A 26,927-nucleotide genomic window follows, 5' to 3' on the forward strand; every position below is an offset into this window, starting at 1 on the left:
TCGTTCCTGCTGTGAGTGGATAAAAGCGAGGGGAGCCCAGGCACCGGGCGTTGGGGTCCTGCTGCTGCGTGGTCGTACGCGTGCGGCTCTCCTCCCCTTTGAGGGGGTTTCTGGCTGATAGCCACCAGGCTGCTGCAAGTCCCGTCACCGGTTCACGCCACGAGCCGCCCTGTGGTGGTCGCCCCTCCGGCCCTGGTGTGAGCGATGGGGGCCGCAGGGGATGGCGCAGTGCTCGGTTCCCTCGGGGGGAGCGGGGACCGGGTGCTGGCTTTGCCCCTGCTCCTGCCGGGGGGGGTCCTGCCCAGCGCTGTGCCCTGGGGACCCTCGCCGCGGTGAGCTGTGCGGCCGGTCCCCGCATCCCGGCGCGCGCTGCCTGCGCATCCCCGGGCTGGAGATCTTTGGCGCGAGGAAGCAAAGGTGAGAGTCAGTAATTTAAAAGGAGGAACGTAAAACTAGCGAAAATGGGGTGAAAGTAGAGCAGCGCGTCTGGGGGCTTGAGTGAATCATCAGCCAGCTCTCACTGCTGTCGCTTTATTTGCTTTTTATGCAAAGAAGTTAGTCTGCCAGCCATGTTTTTGTTGGCAGTTTAGGGGCCCGTGGATGAGCAGGTCAGCGCTGTGCCGTTGCCCGGCCGGGGCTGCAGCGGGCCCCGGTGCTGGGCAGGAGGGTGGCCTCAGGGCTGCTGACCGAGCCCTGGCTGGAGCTTGGCTGCAGTGCTGGCACCTCGGTCACCGCAGAGCCGACACCGCTGAGCTGGTCCCACTGCCTCGGGAAGGGCCCGTCCCAGCCCCGGCCACTTCTGTGAAATCTGGGCTTTGCCCTCACGGCAGCGCTGGCTGCCGGGCTGAGATAGGGACGGTCCCGTCCCGCGCTGGCCCTGCGCCGGGGCTTGGCCCTGCCCTGCCCGGGGACGGCCTGGGGTGCAGGGACACCCCTCGTGGCCCCAAAAGGCCCTTTGCCGCGGCTGAGCCCCCGCTGCCGGAGCCGAGAGCTGGCTGGGGCCGTGAGTAGGTGCTGCTGGTGGGCAGCGCTGCCCTTCTGCCCGTGGGTGGGGGATGCTGGGGACTACACCTGATGGCCTCAGTCAGGACAGAAACGGATTTTAGGGTTGCTTTTGTTTTAGTGGTGGTTTTTTGGTATCTCTCTTTTGTGACTAAAGATAAACCCAAGCAGGGCGAATGCCAGGGCAGGTGGTCTCTGCCCCTGGCCCTCCGGCAGGCTCGGGGGTGAAGGGAAAGGGGCTCTCCCTGCGGAGGGCTGACGCAGCGCCGGGGTTTGGAGGCTGCGGCTGCGCTGGGGTGATGCGCTGGGCTGGGGGCAGCGGCTGGTGGAGCTCAAACAGCGTGGCATCCCATTGACACCACGTTCAAGTGCAGAACCACCCCCACAAATCACATCTATTTTCTAGAGGGGAAAAACAACTTGGGAGATGGGAACCTTAATGATATCCTGTTTTCTTTACGGACAGAAGTGACTTTCACTGGGTACAAGAGCGGCTCTTTTTGCGAGGCACTGTATAATTTTAAGAAGAAAAATCGAGAAGGGTCTGAGGAGCTTTGGCGAGGTCTGGTCGAGCAGAGGCACAGCCCGGTGGAGGCCAGTGTCCCCCTTGTCCTCATCGTCCCAGCAGAGAGGATGGGGCAGGGCCCCAGGAGCCACCCTGGGGCTGGGGGCACTGACCCTCCGTGTTGCAAAGAGGGCAGCGTTTGGAGCCCCGGGGCTGCCACTGCTGCTTGGTAACCTGCTGCGCCAGCCGGAACGGGCAGCGGTGCAGCACCAGCCCCGGGCAGCCGCTGGCACGTGGGCACCGGTGGGAGAAGGACGAGCTGGAGGGGTCCGCTCGTCCTCATCAGCTCCCAGCAGTGCCGGGGTGGGTGCCGGACCGAGGGTCCCACGTGAGCAGCGTCGCACGGCCGGTCACTGCGCGTTGTGTTGCAAAAGACCCTCGCATGGGTGGTACTGCCGTGGCCAGGAGGTGACGGACAAGGACGCTCCGGAGATGGTGGCCAGAGGACGGGTGGTTGGGGAGCGGCAGGGAGCAGAGCGCAGCCCAGCCAAGGGTGCTCGCCCCGGGAGGTGAGCGGTGGCAGGGGCACAGTCAGCCCTGCCTTGGCCAGCCCCAGGGCTGGCTGGGGATTTACAAAATCCAGCCAGTCCCAACGTCTCCCCTCTATCTCCGGCGAGCAGGCGGGCGTGCTTCCCTCTTCGCGGAAGGGCTGTTATCGCCCGTCCACCCCTCGGAGACACCCAGCCCTGCGCCCGCGCAGCATCCTTGCAGCACGTTTCAAAGCTTGCCTGGAATGGAGGAGGCTTTCCCAGGAGGAGAAAGGTGCTGTCAGCTTTGATGGCTTGGGGTGTTTCGGCCCTTTAATCTGGTAAGCCTTATCTGTTTAAAACTGGGGGGGGATTACTGGCACAGCTCCACTGGTGCTCCCACCCTGGGAGGCTTCCCTTGGTGTTTGGCTAGGTGCTTTCCTCTCAGTGGCTTGCTGTAGATACGTGGGTTTATTTGGGGGTTTATTACTGCAGAAACCCCAGCTACGGAGCGGAGGCAGTGGGCTGGGATCTGGCGATGCAAACGCCGCTTCCCGGTGACGTTGGAGGTGGCGCAGCGGCGCGTTCTGCTCCTGTGCGACCCAGTCCCATATGTTAAAATGTTGTTGCTGCTGTCAAAACAGCCTTCGCATATTTAAAGCTAGATTATCCACAATTACATCTGCCCAGAGGACTTAGCAACCCCATGTGGGTCTATTTTTAGCTCTGTTTCAGAACTAATAAACCGTGCTGGTTTATATATCTTCCCTCCTGCCATATTTATAGCCTGTCAAAATAGAAGCTGTTTGCAGACAATCGAAAGGCGGCCGCTGGGAAGAATAGCAGCCTTCTAAAAGCAAATATTGTTGTGATGGGGGAGGGAGCCTTAACGGCTGGAGCGATAGAGGCACCGTCTGCCTGCGGTGCGCTCCCAAACATCGGGGGGTGCAGACGGACAGGGTTGTCTGCGGGAGCCGAGGGGCGCAGCTGGGGCTGCCGTGGGGCTCACCTGGGGCAGGGTCCCTGGCCGCTGGCGAGTGCCGGAGGTTCGGAGGGGCTTTTACCCTGCTTGGCGTGCCTGCTGGCCTCCCCTCGGCCGTGGCCACGCGTCCGCTTGCCGCCGGGGTGGGTGCGATTTGGGGAGTGGAAGCAGCCCTGGCTCTGCTGAGCCGAGGAGCCCAGAGCAGGGCAAGGAGCACTGGCGCAGGAGCGCAGGCACTCTGCCAAAGTCTGTGGTTTGCTCCTGATGATAATTTTGTTAATTACTGTACCGCTCCCGCCGGCTGTCGCTTTTCCTTCTAGTTGGCGGGGTCCCGGCCTCCCGATGGCGACCGGCGCTGCGAGCCCCGCGGTGTGGCAGGGACGGGCAGCCGCTGGCACTGCGCCTGGTGCCCGGGAGCTGCCCGGCAGCACTCCCGCACCACGAGACAGTTCGGTGCCGGCAGTGCCCGTGATTCCTGTCTGGGAACGGCCCTCTCCATCTCCAGTGTTTTATTTCCAGTGGGGCTCGTGATGCTGGTTTTGTGCTCGTTCAGCAAACACCAGCATTGGACCCATACGATATCTGAGGACCTCGCGTCTTCCAAAGCCTGTTGTAAAAACCTGGCTTGTCTCGGAATCCCACCCAGAAGAGACGTGTAGAGGCTTGACAGGTACTTGAATAGGTCGAAGCTACGTTATGAAGTCTCTGGGAAGACTCAAAGGTCACTCCTTTCAGACACTGTCCTGTCTCATTCCTCTCAAATGTTACCGCTGTCACACCAGGGACTGCGACAGCTCCTTCCTCCTACAAGCAATTTGGTGTTAATCCTCTACAATTTGGAAAGCAGAGCTTGATATTCTCTTCCCTGAGATGATGTGGGTTACATTGCTTGGTGATGTGGGGGTAATAACCAGCCATCCCGGCTGCACCGGCAGCTCGGAAGCGGGACAGGATTTCCATCAGGTCTTCACTGGAGCTCCAAAACCCAGTGCAACCATGTTAGCCAAATGATTTGTTCTTCGCTTGCACATTAAGCTCGAGGACAGGGAGGCGTGCTGACAGGCAGGAGAATGAGAACGTGATGGTAAGAGGTTCAGGATCAGACCGGGGGTCTGTGTCCGCTTCCTGAGAGCGCCAGTGCTCAGGGAAGGACTGAGAGATGGGACACAAGTCGTGTCCTTTCAGCTGAGATGCCAGTCCCCTTGCAGGCTCTCTGCATCCCAGGCTGGTGGGAAAGGAGAGTTTTCCTTTTGACTGTGTTTGTACCGTTGCCCACCACAGCTGCTGCGGCTGGACGTGGTCACGGCGGCCGCTGGCTGTACGTACAAAAGATGCTGCCTTGCCCAGGGCACTCCCGTGCTGCTGCAGGCACGTCTCCTCCTAGAGAGGACAGGCAACCAGCCGGAGACCCTACAGCGGTACAGGCAGCGTGCACGTGGAGCTGGTACGGAGCAGGTACCCCTCTGTCCAGCCTCCCTCGCGCGCGGGTTCTGAGCACCAGCTGCCAGCAAGAGCTCCTGCCCGCGGGCATCGTACCCTCTGCTTCCCAAAGCCCTGGCACGCTTGATCCAGGTCTCTTGTTCCCAATCATTGATGAGGTTGCACAGCGCGAGGTGATTTAACGAGGAAGATGGCGGGTTTCCAGCTAACAACTGCATCATTTTCTATCTCTTTGATCTGGAGCAAGAGGCAAGGAAAAAGCCATAGAGCAATAGAAACCCATTTCTGAGTGTGATTGACTTCAGCACGTTCCCTATTGTACGGATGTGTCACTGAGATAATACCTGTGTTTTAGCTCCACAAATTATATGTCTTTTAACACTCTCACATCAAACAAGGTGTCTCAGGGAGACGGGTAATCGAGATGGCGGCATCGGCTGGGGAGCTGCTGGTCCGGCTGCTGCCCTCTGCGGCACCAGGCTGTGTTCCTGCACAAACCGATGACCACCCTTCACAGTTCCCCACCGTGAGCGCAGCAAAGCAGAGCATTGATCTCCCCCAGAGGTTTCTAGAGGTAGAAAGTGTTTTTCCCTACGCGGCACCCGTCTGCGGTGCTGCCCGGGTGCTGGCGCTGCTCCCGAGGGGGTACGGGAGCATATCGCAGCACGGATTCACGCAGAGGCAGCTACGATCCTTCCCCATCACCAAAACACCTCAGCATCGAGGGAAGTTGAGGCCCAGAGACAGCATGGGATTTTTCCGGGGCTCCCATGGCCAGGCTGGTCGTCCTTGCAGGCTGCCATCTCCCCATCACGCCTTTAGATTAACTTGCTTCCCCTGACGTTTTCCTTGGGCCGGGGGGCTGCTGCTGCGGCAGTGGGGGGCTCGGGAGAAGGAGCGACCGTGGTGCCGCTGCCCTGTCGAGGGGGATTAGGGAGGCCCAGGCGTGCACTCCGCTTGGCTGGGGCTCCTCTTTTGCATAATGTGATTAGCGCTTCTCTGGAGCAACCCCAGCCAAGCCAGCTGAATATTCAGCGTTGCCACAAGGATCTGCGTTTGCAGCCACCGGCTCTTCTGCTCGCTCTGCCCAGGCGGGGATCTGCTCCCAGCCCGCCTGTGCTGGACGCCGTGCGGTGCTGGTGTGCCCGGCAGCGCCAGGGGCTGCCGCGGTTGTTCAGGCAGAAGTTAAGCAAAACCCTGCCCTGGTGTCAGTTTTAATTGCAGCAATCCCATGACTCACGCGCCCGGGTTTTAGGCTGTGCAGGGCGGGACTGGCAGCACGGTGCTGCATCCCACCCCGTCAGCGGATGCTTTGGGATGTTTAATCCGGCTCCCATAGGGATGGGGCTGACGCAGTGGCTTTCCGCAGCAGCTGGGCTCAGGGGCACGGATCAGCATCGCCTGTTGCTGTCGGAGGAGCAGTGCTGGCTGGCCCCGCGCCTTTCCCGGCGTTCCCCTGCCCGTGGCTGATGAGAGCCGGTGCAGGGTGGAGGGCGGCTCTCCCCACAAGGCTGGGCTCCAGCGAGCGGTCCCTGGCAGCCTGACCCTTCTGCCCGAGCCCCCCCTCCTCTGCCTGGGGTCCCCTCCCTGCTCCCGCATCCCTTGCAGCATCCTCGGGAAGGAGCATCGCTCGGTTGAGATTAAACTTTGGGCCTAATCCTGAGCTTCCCAGCTGGATGCCGATGGCAATTGATTGGAATAACGGCTTCAGGGATGGTCTTTGTTCTGCACGGGGAGCTGGGGAAGGACCGTGGGCTAAGGAGGGTGCTGGTGGTGCTGGAAGTGTCGGGCGTGTGGCTGATGGTAGTTTGCGGTGCATCCTGAATCTGGCTTTATTAGCGATGTTAATGATAAATGATGGCATTTAGTTCACTGATTTGCCAGTAAAATTCAAAGGATCTGCTCATGCTGTAAAGACTTATTTCCTCTGCTGATTTGATCTAATTTAATTGAATGCTGAAATCTTGGAACTCGTCTCTTCAGAAAGCCTGCGTTCGCAGGGAAAAGTACCCCAAATTGTCAGGAATACAATTTCCATATAATTGTGCTGCTGTCGTAGGCATGACTACCTTGTGCTGTGTTTAACCATCAGAAATGATACAGTCACTCAAGGGAGCAAACCAGGCAGAGGCTGATGCTGCACCCAAGCCCTGGGGCCCCTGCCCGCCCACGGCAGCAGCGTGATGCACGCCTGCCTGCTCCTCTGCCCCTGATTCACTGCCCAGCCTTCACCAACTCACTTCATCTCCCCATGCTACCATTTTCCTGTCCGCAAAACAGCTTTGGTTTATCATGGTGCTTGCTGGCCCCTCAACGTGCCGAGGAGCCGGGGCCAGCGCTGCTCTGCTCGCCGGCGCTGAAGGGTGGGCTGGGCACCAAAACGCGACTCTTGTTCTGAAGTCCCGGGATGCGTGTGATGGGAAGGTGCTTTCCAAGAGCTTCTTATCAAAGCTGTGTCTCTCTGGAGGCTGCTGAAGGAGGAACGGTTCCAAAAATAAAACCATGAGAACCTATAGATAGACATATAGACGCATGTAGATAGGTATCTGTAGATATGTAGACAGAAAGATTTATATCTGTGTATCTTCTTGCATAAAGCAGCTCCAGCTGCCTAAGCCCCCTGGACTGTCAGAGACGGTTTTACGCCGAACACAGCCCAGAGAACTGAACATTCCCATCTGACCCCAGAGTGTTTGATCTGGAAAGCGTTGCTGCAGTAGCCCTGGGTGAAGAGCTTTGCCCTCGTTGGCGTGGCCTCGCTCAGCCTGCAAGGCTTTCTTTGCAAGTCACGGTTATAATTTTGGTAATCTTCCCGGGCTGGATGAACCCTGAGTGCCACGGGCTGCTGCGGCTCCTCCGGCAGTGATGACAGCCGCGCGCGACTGATGAGCCCCTGGAAAGGCGAAACCTGTGCCTTGGGGGATGCTTCGTCCTGAGCAGGACTCATTACCTGGGAGGGGGCTGGGGGGCACTTCTCGTTGGGCTTTGCCGCCCTGGTCACCAGGAGGGGGGACTGGAGCGTCCCTGCCCTCGGCCGGAGCCAGGGTGCCGAGGGCGAAGGTTTGGGTTGGCCGGTCAGCTTTCCCGGTGGGTGCGTGGTGCGTGCCTCGCGGTTCCCGTCCCACGGTCCAGGCCTGCCCGCTCGCAGCGGGGAGCGGGGCCACCAGAGGAAATGAGCGAGTGGATAATTTGCAGCTCATCTAATTAAAAGGCTGTGATTTCGAAGGCTGGTCACGGAAGATGAGAAGGACGTGGCACTGGAGGAGTGTGGCTGCTCACTGCTATCTGGGGATGAGGCTCTGGAGCCAGCGGGTGCGGGGGCCAAGGGACGGGTGCCCGCGGGCGCAGGGGGCATGGCGGGAGGGGCACCGTGTCGCTGGCTGCCGCTGGCGGAGCGGACAGAGACAGGACCCGCGCTCTGCGGTGCAAATCCCAGCAGCTCTCGCACTTGAGCAAACAGCCATTCGTTTGACCTCCCGCCAGCCTGCGAAGTAGGCAAATATTTGCTGCCTCCTTCTCCCGGCTGCTCAGCGGAAGGGAAAGGGAAGGGGCTTCGTGCCAATCGCGCGGCGGGCAGGTCCCGTGGCCTGGCTGCACCGTCACCGGTGCTCTGCTATGGGTCGCCTTTCTGGGGTACAGAAAGCCCCAGAAATAGCCCCATCGTAACATCTACTTTTAGTCTTTTGTGCTCGACGTTTAATTGCAGTGTGATAATACAAATTCATTTTTTGTTACTGTGCTAACGCAGAGTTATCTTAGTTTGTACTCTGCATGCTATTGCGATATGCAGCAGTGTCAAAAGGCTGGTAGTGGCACCCTGTGCAGAAGTGTCCAGCTGGATTTCATGGCAAAACCCCTCTCGCTTCCAGCCTGCTCCATGCTGGCCCTCAGTTCCCGTCCCACATACAGCCACGCCTGATCCCTGGTTTTCCACTAGTTCTTATTATCTCCGTTTGAGTGCTCTAACAAATGACAGCCCATTTCAGGTGGATTTTAAAGTCTGATTAATAACACGCATGCAGCAGCGGTGACACGGTGCTTGGCATCGTCCGTGCGCTCTGCAGGGATTACCTGTTTCGTGGTGATGCTCTGGAGGCTGTACGACCCTGAGCGGGGACGGTCCAGGGTGTGCGGGGAGGAGGTGCTGCCAACGCCTGCCTTCGCTGCCGCTCCTGTCACCCAGAAAAGTCTGCATAACTTGCCAGGACTGGGATCTATTTGTAAGCAGCAGCAGCAGCAAACAGCTGATTGCTTTGGGTAACGTCTGTGATGAGGGACGTGTCTTGCTCTTTGCGGAGTACAGAGAGCAAACAGGGGTTCCAGAGGGGCTGAGCCTCTCGGTTCCCAGCAAGGAGCAATTTGCACCCCCATGGCTTAATTGAGTGGCGTTTCTTGCCTCTTACTGAAGCCTAAATTGCTTCTTAGCTCTCCTCCACTGGGCACAGGGGGGTCTGTGTGCGAGTCTGGGTGTCTGCCAGCATGGGAACAGACTGTGCATGGCCGAGGAGCCACCTCTGCAGCTGCGGTGGCCAGCCTGCTGCCGGCCAGGGTTTTGCAGGGGCTCTGCTGACCGATTTCTGCATGGTTTTGGGGTGGGCAGGGGGTGCTGCCGGTGTTCCCAGCGCCGGTTTCCACACCAGCGGGATGAGAGAGGGAGGCCACTGAGTACAGCGTGTGCCACCGGAACCGCTGCCGCCGTCCGGGCTCTGCTCAAGGAGCTCAGCTCTGGTGCTGGTGTCACTGCCCGGTTTCACGCTGGGGCACCGCAGTGGGAAAATTGTTCACATTTTGCGCTGGAGGTGCTCGTAAACTGGAGCGATAAGGGCTGCAGCGTGCCCTTCGGACCACCTGTCTTGGCCAGAGCAGGAGCCGAGCGTTTTCAGGCTCCTGCTGGCAGCCTGGGTGAAGCCTGAGCCCACCCTGTGGCGCAGGGACCCCGCTGCCCGTCGTGACGGGGGCCGGAGGGTGCAGCGCCGTGTGCGGGGTCAGGGCTTGCCCTGACTGCGGCCGCAGGAGCCGCAGGCGTGCGGGTGTCCCAGGCACTGGCTGTGGCTCCGGAGTCAATGTCCTCAGGAGGCTGGGAGTGAAGGGGGGGCACGTGGGGCTCAGTTCCTGCCACGTCTGCGTGGACCAGGAGCGGCACGGGCGAGGGGAGCTGGCAGAGGGCGTATCTGTTGCTGCCCACCCCAGGGCACCGGGATCCCCCTGGAGGAAGCCGTGCTCCCCACCGTGTGGGGCTGTGGCCAAGGGGGATTTGCCCCAAGACCCTCTGGTCTCGCTCGTGCTGATGAAGGCGGGGGAGCGGCCAGGCGCAGGGATGTCTAACAGCCAGGAGCGCGGGTCCCTGCAGGGAAGCGTGGATGCTGTGCTCCTTTGAGGGCTTGGCCCATTTGCTGTGGCTTTTTATAATTTTTTTTTTAAATTTTTTTTAATACCGACGCCTGCTCTGAGGTGCTGGGAGGTGCTTTCAGTGCTGCCGCCCGCTTCTCTCACCCTTTTGCTGTGCTAACACAGTGAGGGGACATCACGAGATGCAGCGAAAGCCCTGCCCCCCCTCTAGGGAAACGGTGGCTTGTGCACAGAGGGTGCAGCCAAAGCGGGGTCGGGTCTGGGGCCTGCTAAGCCCCTGATTATTTTTAGGTCGTCTTTTGTGATCGCTTTACATGCTGAAGTTTCTTCTCTTAAAGCCTTTCTAACCACAGAATGGGTGCTCACGTGCACCCGCGCCGGTCTCTGCTCACCCAGCCTCCTGGCTGCCTCCCAGCCCTTACGGGCACCGTGTCTGCAGTGCTGCTGACCGTCAGACCCTGCTGCCCTTGCGTGGGGCCGGCTCGTTTTTAATGTCTGCGATGCCTGGCTGAGCCTTGGCTTCCTTCTGCAGCGAGAGGTTGTTCACTCATAATGAATTTTTGTTCTTTCACTGCGGCTTTGATTGCTTTCTCTGCCTATTTCCTGGGAAGGCTGATAATTGCTCTGGGGAGGTGAAACATCGCAGGCCATGCTCAGCCCCACGTCAGGCAAAAGGTCAATGCTTGTGTGTGCTTGTGACAGGGACGGGCTCTGGATGGGGGACAAGCCGAGCTAGGCAGATGAATTTCTTTTTGCACACTGGTCCTGTACTTCCGTGCAGCGGCCACAGTACTGGGCGCAGGGAGCCACCGGGGCTTGGGCATTGCAGTGCCGGGGGAAGCCTGGCCGGCTGTGCCAGGGTGGGAGCCGGGTCTGCCCCGCGCCTTGGCACCCATCAGTCCCTCTTCCGATCACTCTAAATTGACAAGGTGCTAAGGTTGCTGGTGGCGTATCGCACGCGTCTCGCACCGTTTTGAGAGAGAGAAACTTGCTGTCTTCTGTCTCTGCGTTGCCTGCGTGGAGGAGCCAGCTTCATGCTTTCTTGGTATTTCCTCTATGTCTTTCTAACTGAAGCTATAACACAAATCTCTAATCGGATTACTTAGGGCTGATGTAACATAATCTAAAGCTCTATTTCTTGCGATACTTCTCTTAAAACTGGATGCACTCTTATCCTCTTCCTGCAGCACCGTTTGAAACGCTATAATCGCTTTCTCCCTAGTTTGCAAGCTCCCAAATCCTTTTCTTCCTACGCCAGGGAAATTGGAACGTGACTGCTCCTTTACAGAGAACCCGTTACTATTTTTGTCTTTTGGTCCGTGCTGCTTCGGCTCCTTTTGTTCCTGGTGCTGGCGCAGCTGCCCCCAGCCCAGCTCTCCCACCTGGGCAGCGTGGGTGCCTGCACCCAGCCGAGTCCTGCTCGGGGGGGGGAAGCACCCGCGGGGGTCTCCGGGCGAGTGCTTGGGTTCCGGGTGAGTGCTTGGGCAGAGCTCTCGGTTCCCCGTCGGCTGCTGCGGCTCAGCCACGGCGCTGCGGGGATGGGCTGGCCGTGCCTCCAGCCCGGCCGTGGCAAATGCCTGGCATAGCTCGTGTATTTCTGGCTCTCTCCCTCGTGAGTGAGGGAACCAGAAATATCTCTTGCGAAGGGAGGCACAGAGGGTGTTGGGGACTTATCCTGCGCCGTCTGACAAGGCAGCACCGCGGCTCTGGCCGGAGAAGCCCTGAGTCACCGGAGCCGGGCTCAGGTGTGAGCCACGGGGCCCTGGGGGCCTTCGTGGGTGGAAATGCCCCCGCGGGCGGCTTGGGAAGGTCGATGGGCTGCTCACCGATGGGTGGTTTAATCTCACTGCAGCATGAACGCAAAAGACAAAGTTATTCCATAAATATATGGCTTCTTAATAATATTAATAGTGTCATTTATTCACAGGGGATTCGGTAATATTGGGGATGAAGGCTTGATCTTGTCGCAATCTGGTATTTTCAGATCCTTCTTTCTTAGCAGAGTGTCCAGAAGACGCTGCCAGGCTTTGGATAAATGAGCCAGCCACCCAGGTGATTTATTAATCACAGCGTGTAATTGTCCTAACCTGCCGTGAGCTCTCTCCAGCCCCTCGGGACCCGGCTTCCTAGTTAGCTGCTAAACTGCTTTCTGAAGCACATCACGGCATTTTTTAAAAGATATTTATTTCTTCATAAAACAGGGGTAGCTGCTTAACTTGGAGGCTACTTAGTCACTGCAGAGGTGATACTGAATCTTTAAAGGCAGGATGGCGATTGAGGAGCCCAGAAACGCGGGGGGTGGAGGGAGGGAGCTCATGGTCTCTGGTCCAGGCTCCATCGCAGAGCGGCTGTGGCTCCCTCGAGCTGAGCCCAGGAAACCTCCGTGGGTGAGGAGCTGGCAGCCCCTCCGGGGACCTCTTCCAGGGCTGACCCAACCTCCCCAGTTTCCCTGATTTCCAGTCTAAGCCTCTCAGGCTGCAGCTTTCTGTCTTACGAGACATCCGTCGGCACATCTGTACAGACAGCAGCTGGAGGGCTTTCGCAGGTGCTGGCCCTGGCAGCGTCCCTCTCTCAAACCTTCAGGAGGACAATGCTCTGGTGGCACCACTGCGGGAACTGGAGGTTGGCCGGAGTCACCCCGGCCCCGTGGAGCCGGGGGTCAAGGCATGGGGCTGGGGAGATGCCCTGCAGAGGTGTTTCTGTGGCTGACAAGGACGCGGGCAGAGTACTTGCCTCTTGCTGGGATCAGTCTGATGGGATCCTCTCTTGTAGAGAGTAAAGGCTGAACTGGGGACGCACACCACGGCCAGCACACTGCAGGAGCCAAGGAGACCTGGCTCTGCTCCTGGGTCAGGGTGCCCCAACGGCCCGCGGCACCGTGCCCGCGCCGGCCACGCGGTGCAGCTCGCTGTGCCGCTCAGCCTGCTGTGCCCGCCCTGCTCCTGCTCCGCCGGCTGGCAAGCAGAGATCGTTGCTGCGTGCACGGTGAGCTGTCCCTTTGCAAGGAGGACCCACTGGGTGTGAGGGGAGAGCAGCAGGCACTGGGGAAGGTGGGCAGGGGCCGCCACCAGCCCTGCCACCTCCCCTGCCTCCCTGGGTGTCCCTGGCGTCCTGCCCCAGTCTGTCCTGGAGCCTTTTATGAGACAGCAGAACACAAGAAATACAGGGCAGCTTCTTTAGGGACCGTCGCAGCCACAAGCGACGTCCTCGGGAGCAGGAGGTCCCTGCTGCCCTTTCACTTGCGTGTCCAGTGGCTGAGCATCCAGACCTCCTAGGAAAACCCATGGCCTCCTAGGAAGATGTTGCTATCACCAGAGAGGAGCTTGTTTGTGCGGGGAGCAAAGGGGGCTCCAGCGCTTCCCTCGCAGCCCTTTCTCTGTGCAAGAGAGGAGGTAGGGGCACGGCACGGCATGGCTGCAACGTGGCTACTGAGCTCCTGCCCCGCCAGCCCTCAACCGGCCCCTTGCCATTTATTATCTTACCCTCGTCCTATAAATTACACATCAGCTGCAACGAAGTCCAGAAGAAATTGATTATAGCATGGGCTCGTTTGCCGTATTTGGGTGCAGAAGAAAATATGGCTGAGTGTGTCTGCTAAAAGTGATTCTCTATTTTCAAATATGAGAGAATTGAACATCTTTAAAAATCAATACAAAGCCACTTCAGCATAAAACAAGAGGAGATTAATACTTAACTTGTCTGGAAAAGGGGAAGAGAGACGGTGGAAAATGTCTCCAGAGAGAGAGATTCAATGAAATTCGAAGCTGCCTGTTTAATGCGAGAGGCAAGAGGTTTAAAATTAAAACCCCTCCCCCTCCATTAACTGGAAGCTAATGAGGTGCTGGAGAATTGGTATAATTTGGCATGGAAATGGATTCTAATTTCTTTTCTTTTTTTTTTTTGCCATGCCTGAGAAATTTGTCAGACCGATGATTTCTGCTTGAAAGGAAGCAGACAGGTATTTTCTGCAAGAACAAAGGGATTTGTTGGTCCCACAAAAACTTTATTAAAAGGCGTCGCAGTGCGAGTTGCGCGCTCTTCCCTGCGAGTGAGGGTGAAGGCAGCACCCAGGCTCAGTGGAATTCTTTCCTCTTACTCGCTCGTGTTCTCTCACCCACCACACACGGCTTGGCATCATCTGATGTTGTGCCAGAGAGGGAGAAACGCGTTTCGGGGTGTTTTAAGAATGGGTTGGGCTTTTCCTTGTGGGGAAGTGGGGACCTTGACACTCGTCTGCTGGAATTACTGTTCTGGAGAGACCCTTCTGCTGCTTCAGCCTTCCCAGGGACCCGTTAAGGTCTGTTGAAATATGAAAATACTAATCTTGGATTTAAGTTTAGCTTTGAAGAGCTACACGCATGCTGTGTAGGTGAATATGAATGGTGTGGTGACGGCTGAACTGCCGTCAGTTCTAGGGTGAATTAATGTGGCAGTATTTTTATTGCACGTATTTTTGTCTGACTTCCAGTAGAATGCATAAAGAGATTACAGTGATGATGGGTTTTTTGTTGAATTTAAAGAATTCATCCGATTAGAGATTGTGCTGAAACATGTGGATAGAAAAGGCCGGAGCTAAGGTTATGTCGCTCACCTTAAGCATGGCAGGCAGGCGGCAGGCAGGAGGAGGCAGCGAGAGCGGCTGCTCTCTGTGCCAGATGTGGTCTGTGGCCTTTGCGAGCTGTTTGCTCCTGAGCAAACACATTTATTACGGACTTTGCCAGGAGAGCCCCACGCGCTGTTAATGATTGACTGCCCTGGCAGGGGGTTTCCAGGCAGCTCATGCTCCGTGGCCTGTCGAGAACACTGGGCCGTTGCAGGGTGCGCGATAGCCTCCCCGATAGCCTCCCCGGTGGGCGAGGAGCGGAGGGCCGTTCTCCCCATCTTTCCCCAGGAGCTGCTGCGGGGGGGTCCCGCTTGGGTGGGATGCTGGTGGTGGGGTGGCCGCCGTCGGCCCTGCAGCCTGTGTGTGCCCCCCGGCAGGCCGCCTGTTTGCAGCAGGGTCCCCCCAAAAGCCCTGACCTGTCGGCTGTGACAATTTGCCGAACAGCCGCTCTGGGGGTCCTGCGCCCCGCTGCCAGTGGCAGGCTGTGCTCTCCCTGCTCTAAGGCCAGGCTGGTTAAAGCACGCCCGGGGGAACGCCTTCACGGGCTGGACCAGGCGACGCAGGAGGATTATTACGACGCTCTGAAGGCTGGCTGCGAAGGTGCGGAGCATTGGTGGGTTTTGGGCAGATGCCAACGTTTCAGTCCTGTGGAGGGCTGGAGTTCGGCCGGCACGTTCTCACATACATGCCTGCAGCACGGACTGTGTTCTCATCCCTCTAACGAGGAAGATGCTCAAGATGCTGTAGCTAGTCCTGTGTCTAATTCCTGTGAAAATTAAACTCGCAGAGGAGGGAGATGAGAGGTGGGGGGGCTGGGGCAGAGAGACCCGGGTGTTTTATCACCATGGCAACAGAGACTTCCAGGGAAGGGTGCTGAGGTTGTGAAGTAGATCATTTACAGTTTACTTAATAAAAAAACCACATCTATATTTCCTGGAGCAAGCCGTGTGCCAGCTCCCCCGTGCAAGAGGGAAGCTGGAGAGCTGCCGCTGCCGCGCTGCTCCCAGGCCCGGCTCCGAGCAGCTCCGCAGCGGGCAGGGATGTGCACCCTGGCTCGGGCACAGCGGGTGCCGGGCTCGGGCCGGCCCGGAGCTGTCCGGTATGGGGAGGGTCTGCTAACGCTGAAAAAGGCAGAAGGCGACGTTTGCAAGGCAGGAGCAAATCCTTCCCTCTGTTCAGATTTTAAAGGGGCTGTGATGTAACTTCGCCCTTTAAAGAACCCGGTGTGGCCTTGCGGGCTGTTCTCATGAGAACCTTGGCACCGCGGTGGCGCGGCGTCAGCGGTGACACCGGAGCTCCGCCGCAGAAGCTGAGGCCCTTGCTCCTTCGCCGTGCTGCGGAGCCAGCTCGCCCCGCAGAGCCCCGGGCTGGCGGCGGGCGGCAGCCCTGGGGGGGAGAGGGGGGAAAGGCGAGCGGTCGCCGCTCCGCAGCCGCTTCCCGCGGGGCTCGCAGCCATGCGCTGCCCGGCCCTGCCCGCCCCTGCCCTGCCCTGCCCGGCCCGGCCCGGCCCGGCCCTGCCCGCGCTGCCGTTCCGCGGAGAGCAGCCCCGCGCGGCGGCGGCGGGGAGCGCGCAGGGCGGCGCGGACGCGGGCGCGGAGGCGGGCGCGGACGCGCCGCCGCCCCCGCAGGTGCCGCGGCGAGGGCCGGAGCGCGGTCGGCGGCGCCGGCAGCGGCGATGTCCCGGCCGGGCGGCAGGATGCACTCCCGGCGGGCGGGGATCCGGGCGGCCGTGGTGCTGATCGGGCTGCTGCACCGGTCCCGCAGGCAGAGCAAGGAGAAGAGGTACCGCGCGAGGCCGTGCCCGCCGTTCCCTCGCCGCGGGCGGCGGGGCGAAGCCCCCGCTGCCGCTCGGCAGCTGCCGGGCCGGGGCAGGGCAGGGGGGCTCCGGGCGAGCCGGCGGGGGCGTGGGTGGGTCCGGCGTGCGTGTGCGGCAGCGCTGCCCCGAGCCGGACAGCAGCCGCGGGGACTCCCGCTGCCGGCGCGTGTGTATGTGTATGTCTGTCTGTATGTCTGTGCATGTACGCGCAGGGGGTGGACTCCGGCCCTTCCAAGGCGGGTTTACCCCGACACCCGCTTCTCCCGCCGCAGAAGACCGAGAAGGACCGCGCTCTTTCAGGGATCGCCGTGTTCGCAGAACTGCTTTAACTCGGCTCAACAGCTTTGTCGCTTTGCTGGGAACAGCTGACAAATGGTTTCATCTTTCATTGACTAAGCCACGGGTTGTACTTTATGTTCAACTTTGTGTTTTGAGGAAATAGCCTGTTTGCAATATTGTGTTAGCTGGCATCTGCTCTGCACGGTTCCGCTTTCCCCCCGCTCGTTAAGGGGAGTTGCTGTTTGCTTCAAAGATTTACCCTGCTCTGATTTATGCTGCGCATCCTCGGTCAGGAGTTCTCTCTCCTCCAGGACTCTGCTGCTCTGGCAACTTTGTTGTTAAAAATAGTAAGAAATATGCACCCAAACCTCAGGGGCGTGCACGCCTCTGGTTCGGGATGGAAGCAACGTGGGCACTGCTGCGGATTGAGGGGTTTTTGGGGGGTGTTTTTTGGTTCAGTTTGTGATTTTGTGCCAAAACCATATGAATGAAGAATTGATTATTTGGAATCTTTATTGTAAATTATCCCCCCCACCCCCTAATCTGTGAGCCTGAAAAATCAGAGTAAGACGACTGGGGATGAAGCGTTAGCTCTTTGTCCACCCACACTTTTGGGTCGCAGGGTCCATACCCCGTTTTTCGGTGCTGCTGCCGTAGGTGCTGTGCCTTGGACGGCAGGCGCCCTTGAGAGCAGGATTTTAGCGATGCTTTTATGACTTAACGGTGGCCTTCCCGTATAGTTCATGTGTTGCTGTTGTTGTTTTGGGATATTTTCTTCTCCTTTGCTGGGGTTTTAGGTAGATCATCAAAGCTGAACAGTTGGAAAAAAACAACCCGCAGGTCCCGATGGTCCTGAGTAAACAGCAGAGAGGGACGCTCACCTGAGCTGGGCCGTGCCATGGCTGTGACCCCTGTGCTCCCCTGCCCCCGGCTGGGATGCGGGGTGCAGGGGCTGCATTGGGGTGCCCCGGCGGGCTCTGCCATTCCCGTCCCCACTGTTGCCTCTTGGGTTTTGTCTCATTTAGCCAAGGCCCGTCCCTGCCGTAGCTCTGCCCATGGGCCGTGGGCTCCAGCTACGGGCCAGCAAGTGTCAGAGGGGCTGGCTGGCTTGGGGGCGGCCAGGGCCCCCGTGCCTCCCCAGCGCTCCGTGGTCCGGAGCCTCTTCTCCCGCTTTCACGTGCTGCGTGTAGGGAGCGTCCGAGTGCTGGGGAGGTCTGTGCCACTGGCGGGGGCCCGAATGCTCCTCCAAACATTTTCCCTGCTGAAACTCGTTGGCCATCCCGTGTTCGCCTCGAAGTATGGCAGGGAAGGAAGAGAGTGCTTTACCGGTCACACCGAGCAAGACTTTTCCCAAAGAGTTGTCTTTCCCCTAGGTACCAGATTTCTATGAATGAGCTCAGCATGATACTTGAGGGCTGATAAGAAATCTGGCTCTGAACTCTCACAGAAATCTGGCCGGTGATGTGTGAGTCTGGTTTGTTTTTTTTTTAATTTTTTTTCCCCACCATCACGTTGAGCACAAACCCTCTCAGTGTAGTTCTTGCTGCGGGGTTTATTGAGGACAATGAGAGTCACACAGACATCTCAAGGGGAGAACAAGACCCTGAGGAGGTTTTTTCCTGTCTGCTGTGGACTGAGGAGCCTTCATGGGAGCGATTGCAAGAATTCAAGCAGTGCTTTACGGTGGTTGCTTCATCTTATGCAAGCTGCCAGGGCCATCAAAGTGACATAATCTGCAGGAAAAGGAAGGGACTGCTAGCGGCATCGTCAAAAGGGACTCTGTTCCTCCACCTGCTCCTATTTTCTTTTTTTCCTCCTACATTCGGGCTTTGTTCTGTGTTTGCAACTGAATTTTGCTTTACATGAGCCATATGCAAGCCTGGCAGGATCGGTGGCAGCTGCAGAGTCCCTGGTGGCCCATGTCCCTTTCTTGTTAGCAACCCAGCAAAGCGCAGCACAACAAATCGACTTCACCAAGCTCCCCTCGCAGAGCCGGGGCGATGCTTACCTTGCTCCCTCCGCCCGCAATCAATCTGTCCGTGCCTGTCCTGCGCGCTTGAGCTGGAGGGGGGCAGCAGTAACGTGCAGCTGTCCCTGGGGGGCCGCTGCTGCCGTGGGCTTGGGCTCCTCCTGGCTCCGGTCCCACTCCAGAAACCTAGGATTTGGAACCGGGTATTTTCATCTAAATCGATTTTCCTGAACGTCCCACGTGCAAGCCAGGTGGTGCTCTGGTGGCCGTCTTCTCATGGGGTAAAGGCGATGGGTGGGTGTCCCGGTGCGGGTGCACCCCTCCATTCGCTTATCGGTCTCGGCTATGGTATAGGCGACTGGGAATAAGGCAAATGGCTCTACTCGCTGCTGTTAGTTTACTGCTTGGTTCAGCAAGGGCTACTCACGGGTAGTCTGTCTCCCGGAGCCACTGAGGGAAATCTTTGTACTGCTGAAGTCAATTTTAATCCCCGTTTGTTTCAGTGGGACGTTCACCGGAGCAGCGTCCCACACGTTTTGGGCCTCTCCCCTCCTGCTCCACCTCCTGCCCCTTGGCATGGATGCCCAGGCGAGGACAGCATCCCTTCGCCCTTTGCCGTCGATTCTGCTGGCGGTTGGAGACGCTGGTTTCTGGGAGCTGTTCTCTGCAATTTGCAAATTATTGAATCAGCTCAGAAACGGCTGCCCGAGGCTTGCTGGCTCGTGTTTGTCAGGAATCAGATCAGACGAGCCTTCTGGTCTTAAAAAGTCCGTGAGCGCCTTGGCTGATTTACCCAAATGCTGCGGGAAATCACCGCTTTCTCTCTGCTTCTGCAAGTGAGATCAGACGAAAAAATTTGTAAATGATAAAAATCTCTTTCCACCGTTATTTGCTAGGAAAGCAAGCCATCGAGCCTTACCTTCCTAGCCAGACCACGTGGGAAGTCCTTGGCCAGTTGGAAAGAACCCAGTGTCTGTAGAGGTGCAGGCAAAGCAGGAGCCAGCTCCTCGCTGTCCCCCCCAGCAGGACGGGCAACGCGTGGCGCAGCAGTGACCCACACAGCCGGCACAGGCAGCGCTGCCCGCACGAGCGCGGGACGCTCCGAACTGTTCTCAACAATATTCTTGGTGCAGAGGAGTAATTAAAGCTAAACTCATTGGCAGTTAAATGTCACCTTGCTCTGAGCAGGGCTTCGGTTCCCGCTTGTGCGGGCTGTGCAGTCAGGGAGGCTGTGTGTGCGCACAGAGGCAGGCTGGCAATTTGTAAATGTGTAATTTATTGCAAGGAATCTAGACCAGCAAATGCTGCGCTTTTTCTTCTGCTGACTCTCAGGTTTCAATGCGAGAAGGTAACGCTTCAGGGTAGGGCCAGCCTGAGCCTAGGACGTAACCAGGTAAATCAGTTTCCCAGGGGAGATGTTCCACGGCGGGGCTCTGCCCCGCGCCTGTTTAAGCCTCAGAGCACCGGCAGCGTCGCAGCGCTGGGTGCACGTGGCCGGGAGGATGAAACCCGGGTCTGGGGTGTCTGCGGAGCCCCAGGGCTGTCTGAAGTCAGCGGGAGCCCTGCAGCAGCGCGTGTCCTCTGCAGACGTCCTCCGCGGGATGAGTGATGATGCAGCGAGATCTTGCCTGCCTAGAGTCCCCGGGATTGGATGGAGAGCTGTTCAAAGTCAGAGTAAGGTGCCTTGTTCAAGCACTCACTGCAGATTTCCAGGTGTAGAATCTCAGCGCGGTGCCCTTGTCTCTGCTGAAAAAAACCAAACCATCTTCAGGTTGGATTTTTTGCAACTTATGAGCAGCTGGCCGAGGGCTCCTGGCCGCCTCCACGCCTGGGGTATCAGCAGGCGCTCACCAGCGTCCCAGGAGCTGGATGTCGGAGGCTTGGTCCCAGCCGTGCCGTGAGCCGCAGCAGCCGTGCGGGACCGGCCCGCAGGGAGCGGGGATGGAGAGGACCCTCCCGCAGACGGAGGGCGAGCAGCCTGGGCTCCGCTCCCACCACCCGCCCCGCGGCGGGGGCTTGACCCGGGGCGGTGTGAGGATGAAAAGCGGTGCAGAAGCACGGTCCCCTGAAGACACTGGGCATTGAATATTAAATAAACTAAAAAGGGAGCAGCTGGCAAGGTGATGCCCATCAAGGACAAAAAAATTATGGCTCCAAAAATAGAGGCTGTTAATTTACAGGATCATCTTTGCTGTCCTTCTCAAGGATACAGCATCTAGACAGGCTGAACTTGTTGCTGCAAGAGTTTTGCACCTCCTTAGGCCAGGTTTCATTTGCAGAATTAAGCGTAGGCACAAATGTAACCTGCAGTGCTCCGTGTTTAATTTACACAGCGTAACAAAAGGCAGAGCTAACGACGTAGTGCGAAACACTTGGTCGTGTCAGATAATATGTTGACATCTCCCCTTCCCACACGTAATTTATATGAACGTACTGTGTCAATTTGGAGCCTGTCTGGTAAATCAGACGAACAAAACAAGAAGGTGGGATGCATTAGAAGTTTTTCATTAGGCTTTAGACTGAGCAAGTGGGAGGGAAGCGTGCGCCCGGAGGCAGGGGCTCAGCTGGGGAAGCTCGGGGGGCTCCGGGGGCCCTGGCAGCCCCGGCTCTCTACTGAACGGGACATTTTAATCACAATTGCAGGACGTTGGTGGCGTTTACCAAATTCAGGATATGAGTCTGTAGACACTTTTGGGATGTGATCAAGGATGCTCTAAAGACAAGAGAAAGACTTCACCTGCCCTCTCTGTGTTGGGAACTTGCCAGCGTTACAAACCCAGTGCCCACACGCTCAAAATGGGGGGGGAAAAAATCCCCATTTGCTCCCCCTTTGGGAGAAGCAGGGGGAGCAGCCCTGGCCGCGCAGGCCGTGCCTTCCCGGTGGGGCTGGCGGCAGTGGGGTCCCCCCCAGCACAGCCCCGCGGCTGCAGCCCCGGCCCTGGGGGGAGCGCGGGACCCGTGCCGGGCTGGCAGGGCTGATCTCACCATCTCCGTTAGGAAACCCTGCAGTTGGGCCTGCGTAACTGCATTAAGGTATTTCCTTAATTAGATTTACTAAGTATGTAGGATTCTAATTCTTTCTTTTCCTTCTCTCTTAATTTGCCTAATGAGGAAAATGAAGAAATACAATTACAAAAAAGATGCCCGTGTTGCCTTCTGGGAAGGCGGGTGTCCAGCTGTGCAGCCGTGCAGCTCTGGAGGATGCTCTCGCCCATCCCGTGCGCTGATGCCGGCCGTGGCCAGGGTGGGCTCGGGGGGTGGGTGCCGGGCGAAGCACCCAGCGCCTGGCAGGCAGCAAGCGCAGCACCGTAACCTTTGGGTATGTTATCAGTCCTCGAGCCGCGCGTCCCCCGTGGTGCCAGGGAGAGGCGAGCGGGGAGCGATCGCAGAGGCCGTTTATCGGAGCCGTGCCGTGCCGAGGCCAGGCTTACGCTCATCACGCTATTCCTGCCGTCCTCCCCCACCCCGTCCTCTCCCCGCTTCCTAATCGCCCTCTTGCGTCGTGTCTGCGGCCAGGCTGCTCAGGCAGGAGAGGTGTTTTCTTCTTGCGCTGCGCCATCCTGGTGCAGGACTCGGTGGAAGAGCCGCGAGCCTTTCGGGAAGGCTGACGCAGAGCGCGCTGGGGGCCGTGTCGCGGGAGGGTCCCGGCCCCGTGGGGCGAGGGAGGCCATCCTGCTGCGCGGCGGAGGAGGTGATGCTCGCACGCTGCGGGCCACCGGCATCCCCCAGCCGGCCGGTCTCTGGCTTTGCAGGGAAACCCCGGGGGGGATGAAGGTCCTGGGGCCGCTTCCTGGGGCCCCTGCTGTGGGTGGGAGCCGGGGGCTGGTGCCGTGGGGAGCTGCACGGCATCCCCCGGCCCCGGTCCTCGCTGGTGCGAACGCCTGGGACCTTTGCTGTGGTTCGGGCTCTGCACGCGCTTGTACCCCTGTCACCGGCCGGGGACCAGGTCACGGCGTGGGGCTGCTGCGAGGAGCCGCTGGCTCTGGCGTCGTCTTCAGGGGAGATCCCCGGGGGCTGCTTCTCCGTGCGAGCGTGCCGGTGCACAGATAAAGACATGCTGATCTTCCTCGTGATTCATTTATCATCCCGTGAGGGTAATCTGTTTGGGAATTAGGCTGATGGCCCTTGACCCCATAGCTGGCGGCAGACTGAATCATCCGAGTCAGTCGTTGCAGTTTAACGTAACGTATTTCCAGTGCACGGAGGCTAATTACAAGCGGTGGCTGGTGAATGGGTTTGTTTTGCTCTCCCCGGAATTGCAGGAGCAGTTCCAGCAGTTTGGCCCCAAAGAAGCAATCAGCATGTGACAGAGGAACACGTTGTTAAGTTGTGTGAGTGATTTTATAATACTTAGAATATGATGCTATGGCAACCTGTTACAAATCCCAGATCAAATCAAATTATTTGTGTGCATCCCTGTAACTTTAATCTTTGTAAAGTCTGATACATTTTATGCCTTTGAGGCCACTGTGCAGATTAGTGTAATCAGGCAGAGCTCAGGGTTCAAAGCAACGAGAGCAAAGGATGAGCGGTTTGCTCCAGATCAGGCTGTGCTTTAGTGTCCTAGAAAGTCAAAGAGCAAACAGTAGAAATCTGTCATCCTCGGCATTTTTTCAGCAGCGGAGTCACGGTGAGTTTGTGGAGAGGAGAAGAGGAAGGAGCTCGATAAACACTACAGGTGGGCAGGACATGAATTCTGCTATTGCCCGTACACAGTCCCACATCCTTTCGGTTCATTTCTTGCCTAGAAAAACTGGAAGATGCTAAGAGCTTAAATGAGACGTAATAATGTCAGGCAAATTTGACCTGCTCTGATTTAAAAAATAGAAAGAAAAAAAGATGTATATTGGTTAAATGTAACGTAAAATGTCAGTCCTTGGTCCGGATTCGTGTTTGGACACAAACCGCTGGATATTTCCCCTGGTGACTCAGGCTGCGGCTGCGTTGCTGGCACAGCCCGGCTGGTGCCCCAGCCCTCGGTGCCCTGTGGCTGCGATGGGGACGGGTGCTGCTGGTCCTGCTTTGCCTTCGCCCCTCACAGCTGCGGAGCAGCTCTCTGCCCCGCTCCTCCCGCTCCATCGCATTGCAGCCTGGAGGCCAAGAAGTCCCCTTCCTCCTGCCTGCGGCTGCCCGCGCCTCGGGAGGAGCCCGGCAGGACCGTCCGAGTCCAAGGGAAGTAAGTCCCGATGGCAGGGCCCTGCTGCCCGCACGCCTGTGCCGCCCCGGGTCCGAAAAGTGCAATCAGCAGTTAATTACAAGTACCAGAGGATTTGGTCTGCCGGGTGCCGGGGGTCTGCGAGCCGGGCCCCTGCGTGCCAGCAGCTGGTCTCGGCTGCGGTGCTGCCCGGCATGGCAGTGCGTCGCCCTGCCCCGTGCCGTGCCGATCTCCCCGTGCCCCGCCTGGGCTGGTCTTACGTCTCCGGGACAGATTTACGGGCTTGAACTCCAGCCCTGAATTTCCCCCGACATCCAACCGATGTTCCCCTGGCTACAACCGAAGTTCGTTAGTTCTTGTTCCTTGGTCATTGACTAATGAGAACTATCGATCTGCGTCCTGTTGGTCCCTGCCTTCCCTCGGTCACAGGCGCTGCAGCTCCTGCTTCTCCTGTCTCCATACGTGCAGTACATTAACGGCACAGGCTGACAGCTGGCAGCCCCCTCCATCCAAATCGAATCGTGCCGGCTGCAGGGACGCGGGCTCCGAGGCACCGCGGGCTCCGGTTGCTGTCCACTGCTCTGCCGTGAAGCCAGTCCCGCAGCCACGGGGAGAGATGCCAGCTCCCCGGTCTGGGCCGTGGCACTGCGAACGGCCGGCTGGGATCCTGCAGCGTGGGGCTGCGGACGGGCAGCGTGCAGAGGGCTTTCTCCTGAAAGCTCATCTATATGCACATGTATATATGTGTGCGTGTGTACATACATACATTTATGTGTTTCAAGAAATGGAGTCAAGTTTCATCAGGAACAGGAGAAGCCCACTAGCAAGTGCAGTTGTGCATCCAGGCAGGAGGAGCAGGAGCCAGCCCTTCTCAAGCTCTGGTTCAGTCTCTCGTTCGCAGGGACGCAGCCAAACAGCCGCTCCTTTGCTCACGCAGGTGACGGTGGGGTTTTGCGCTCGCTGTTGCACCAACGGTCTTGGAGAAAACTTGCCTGCAATGCCCACAGCATCCCCGCCGCATCCCCGCGGCGCAGGGCCCTGCCGAGGAGGGGCTGCAGGCACCTGAGCCTCCCCCACGACAAGCACGTGGTTGTCGCTGCTGTCGTGAGAGCTGGGACCTGGCGGAGGAGGGCAGCGTGGGTGGGAGGGCAGAGGCCGAGGCGGTGGGGCTGGCGGCGAGGGCAGGCGTTGCAGGAGGTCGGGTGCGCACCCTCTGGCAGGAGCTGCCTGTTTTGGAGAGGGCCCCGGCGGGCACCGGAGCCCGGCCGCTGTGCGTGCTGCGCCGTGCGTGCTGCGCTGTGCCGTGCCATCCCGAGGCGGGCTGCCATGGGAACCAAACCTCGTTACTGCGAGATAAACAGTTGGACATTTTGGCCCGGTTTCTGCAGGACTAACCTGGCAGGGATGAGAGGAAACTAAATTAAATCTCAGATTTTCTGATTCCCAGAGTAGCATCTGGCAGCACAGCTGCGAGTGATGGCTTGGTTGTCTGCCTGGGAAGCTGTTGGTGTGAAGGGGACGGGGTGTTTTTACCAGATAATCGGTGGAGGGACGAGGTTGTACCTTTTCGAGGCTGGAGGGCTTTTGCGTGGTGCTTTCGTGGCGGGTCCGTGGCACGGGGGCTGCTCCCGGCTCCCCCAGGGTCTTGTGTCCTTGCGACGCCTCTCGCTGCCTCCAAATCCGGCGCCCGTGCCCACGTGCCCTGTGGCAGAGGTGCCCTCAGCTGGGCCCTGCCAAACCCTCGCCGGGGAGTCCCTGGGTTTTACGCTGGCATCACCGAGCTGGAAGCCTCCTCCACCGTCCACGGCGCCTGGGCTGCCGGGAGGCCGAACAGCCCTGGGTCCTGCCCAGGCAGGGAGGGCACCAGATGGAGGGAAACCGTGGGGACAGGTTGTCACAGAGACACGGCCCTGCTGTCCCTGCTCCCGGCACCGCTGTCACCGCACCGCGCCCCAGCCCCGCAGCCGGGCTCCGGCTGGCTCCCAGGGACAGAGCCCGGGCACTCGGTGAGGCAGCGAGGGGTCCCAGCCTACCCTGGGCACGGGGCTCTTCAGATGGCTTTTACCATGTTTTTATGTGACCTCTGTGTTTTTTTTCTCAGATTCGAGATACTATTTTACAGGCAGCCCGCACGCCCGCGGCTTTGCCAAAGAAGATAAGCCCTTATCTCCCGCCTCGCGCTCTGGCTCGGGGCGCGGGGGAACCTGACACGCCTGTGTTTGGTTTTTCAGGAAACAGGAGCTGCTGAACAGCGCGGATGTGACCGTCCCGGAGCGGCCGCTGTCCCCCCCGCTCACCGCCCCGCCGACCATGAAGGTGAGCGCGCGGGCAACGCTGCGCTGGCCGGGTGACGCCGCGCCGGGCTGTGGGCGCGCAGGCCAGCCGAGGTGCCGGTTTTGGAAACTGAAGCTGGTGAGGAGCGGCACTTCCAACGCAGCGGCTGTACGGATTTGGGCTGTTCCCGAGGGAGCAGCAGTAGGTGGTTTCTGGAGTTCAGCCTGCAGCGTGTTCAGACACCGTGAGCGGCAGCGGGGCGTGCGTGCCGGCGGGCCCCATCCTGCGCTGCCGCTCAAGTTACGCAATCGCGAGCGGCGACGCCAAGCAGGGTGCAGAATACCGGTGCTGCTATCCTTCTAATAACCCTCCCTGGGTGCCGTGGTGGGCGGCTGCTTGCCAGCACGAGGCAGACGGCGCGTCCCCGGCTGGCAGGCACTGCTGGTGGGGTCTGACCCACCGCTCGCTCCTGCCGGGGGCTGCTCGGCCGCGGCCTTTTGCCGTGGCAGAGGCAGCAGGTCACGGGACACGGCACTTCCCCTCCGCTCTGCCCGTGCCAGGCTGCCTCGGCAGGGCGCTGCCCCTCCTGCGGCTTTCCCAAACCCAACTGGAGAAGGTCACGAGCAACCTGGTCAGACCTGGAAGCCGGTCCTGCTTGAGCCAAGGTTGACTGGGCACCTCCACAGCTCCCAGCTCGCGGTTATCTTGTTGAAACAGTCTCAAGCGAGCAGGGAGTGCGCAGCCCTGTGCCGAGCAGGGCGATGCAGAGCCGGGGCGGTGACCTGGGGCAAAGCTTCAGAGTGATTTTGGCAGGAAAAGACCAATCTGAGGCATGGAAATGAATGGGAAAATAGGATAAAATGCAACACGGGTTCACCAAAAGTAGCTTCTGTCAGAGTAACTGGAGACATTTCTGCGATACCAGTTTCCAGACAAAGGCAGTTGTAGCTCTTCTCCCCAGGTTGCTGCAGAGCGCTCAATATGCTGCCACCCGGGAAATTACTCATTAAGCTGGAAAAGATGAGA

At 58.8% G+C, this 26,927-nt stretch overlaps 1 protein-coding gene across 4 annotated transcripts in view; it reads left to right on the forward strand.

The window, feature by feature from the left end:
* Positions 1-2,281: 2,281 nt before the first annotated feature.
* The window catches only part of RAP1GAP2 (RAP1 GTPase activating protein 2), a 54,253-nt gene continuing 29,607 nt past the window's right edge, over positions 2,282-26,927 (forward strand). For 3 of the 4 annotated variants that reach the window (XM_072882326.1, XM_072882328.1, XM_072882330.1), the window contains exons 1-2: positions 2,329-2,375; positions 25,859-25,943. In XM_072882326.1, the coding sequence (XP_072738427.1) occupies positions 25,938-25,943 (6 nt within the window). In that variant the 5' untranslated portion in view covers positions 2,329-2,375; positions 25,859-25,937. Of the gene's footprint in view, positions 2,376-3,535; positions 3,687-25,858; positions 25,944-26,927 lie in introns of all 4 variants that reach the window. The other variant, XM_072882327.1, reaches the window with a different exon arrangement.

Source organism: Ciconia boyciana, chromosome 17, assembly GCF_034638445.1.
Source record: "Ciconia boyciana chromosome 17, ASM3463844v1, whole genome shotgun sequence".
In the NCBI taxonomy this organism is placed as follows: domain Eukaryota; kingdom Metazoa; phylum Chordata; class Aves; order Ciconiiformes; family Ciconiidae; genus Ciconia; species Ciconia boyciana.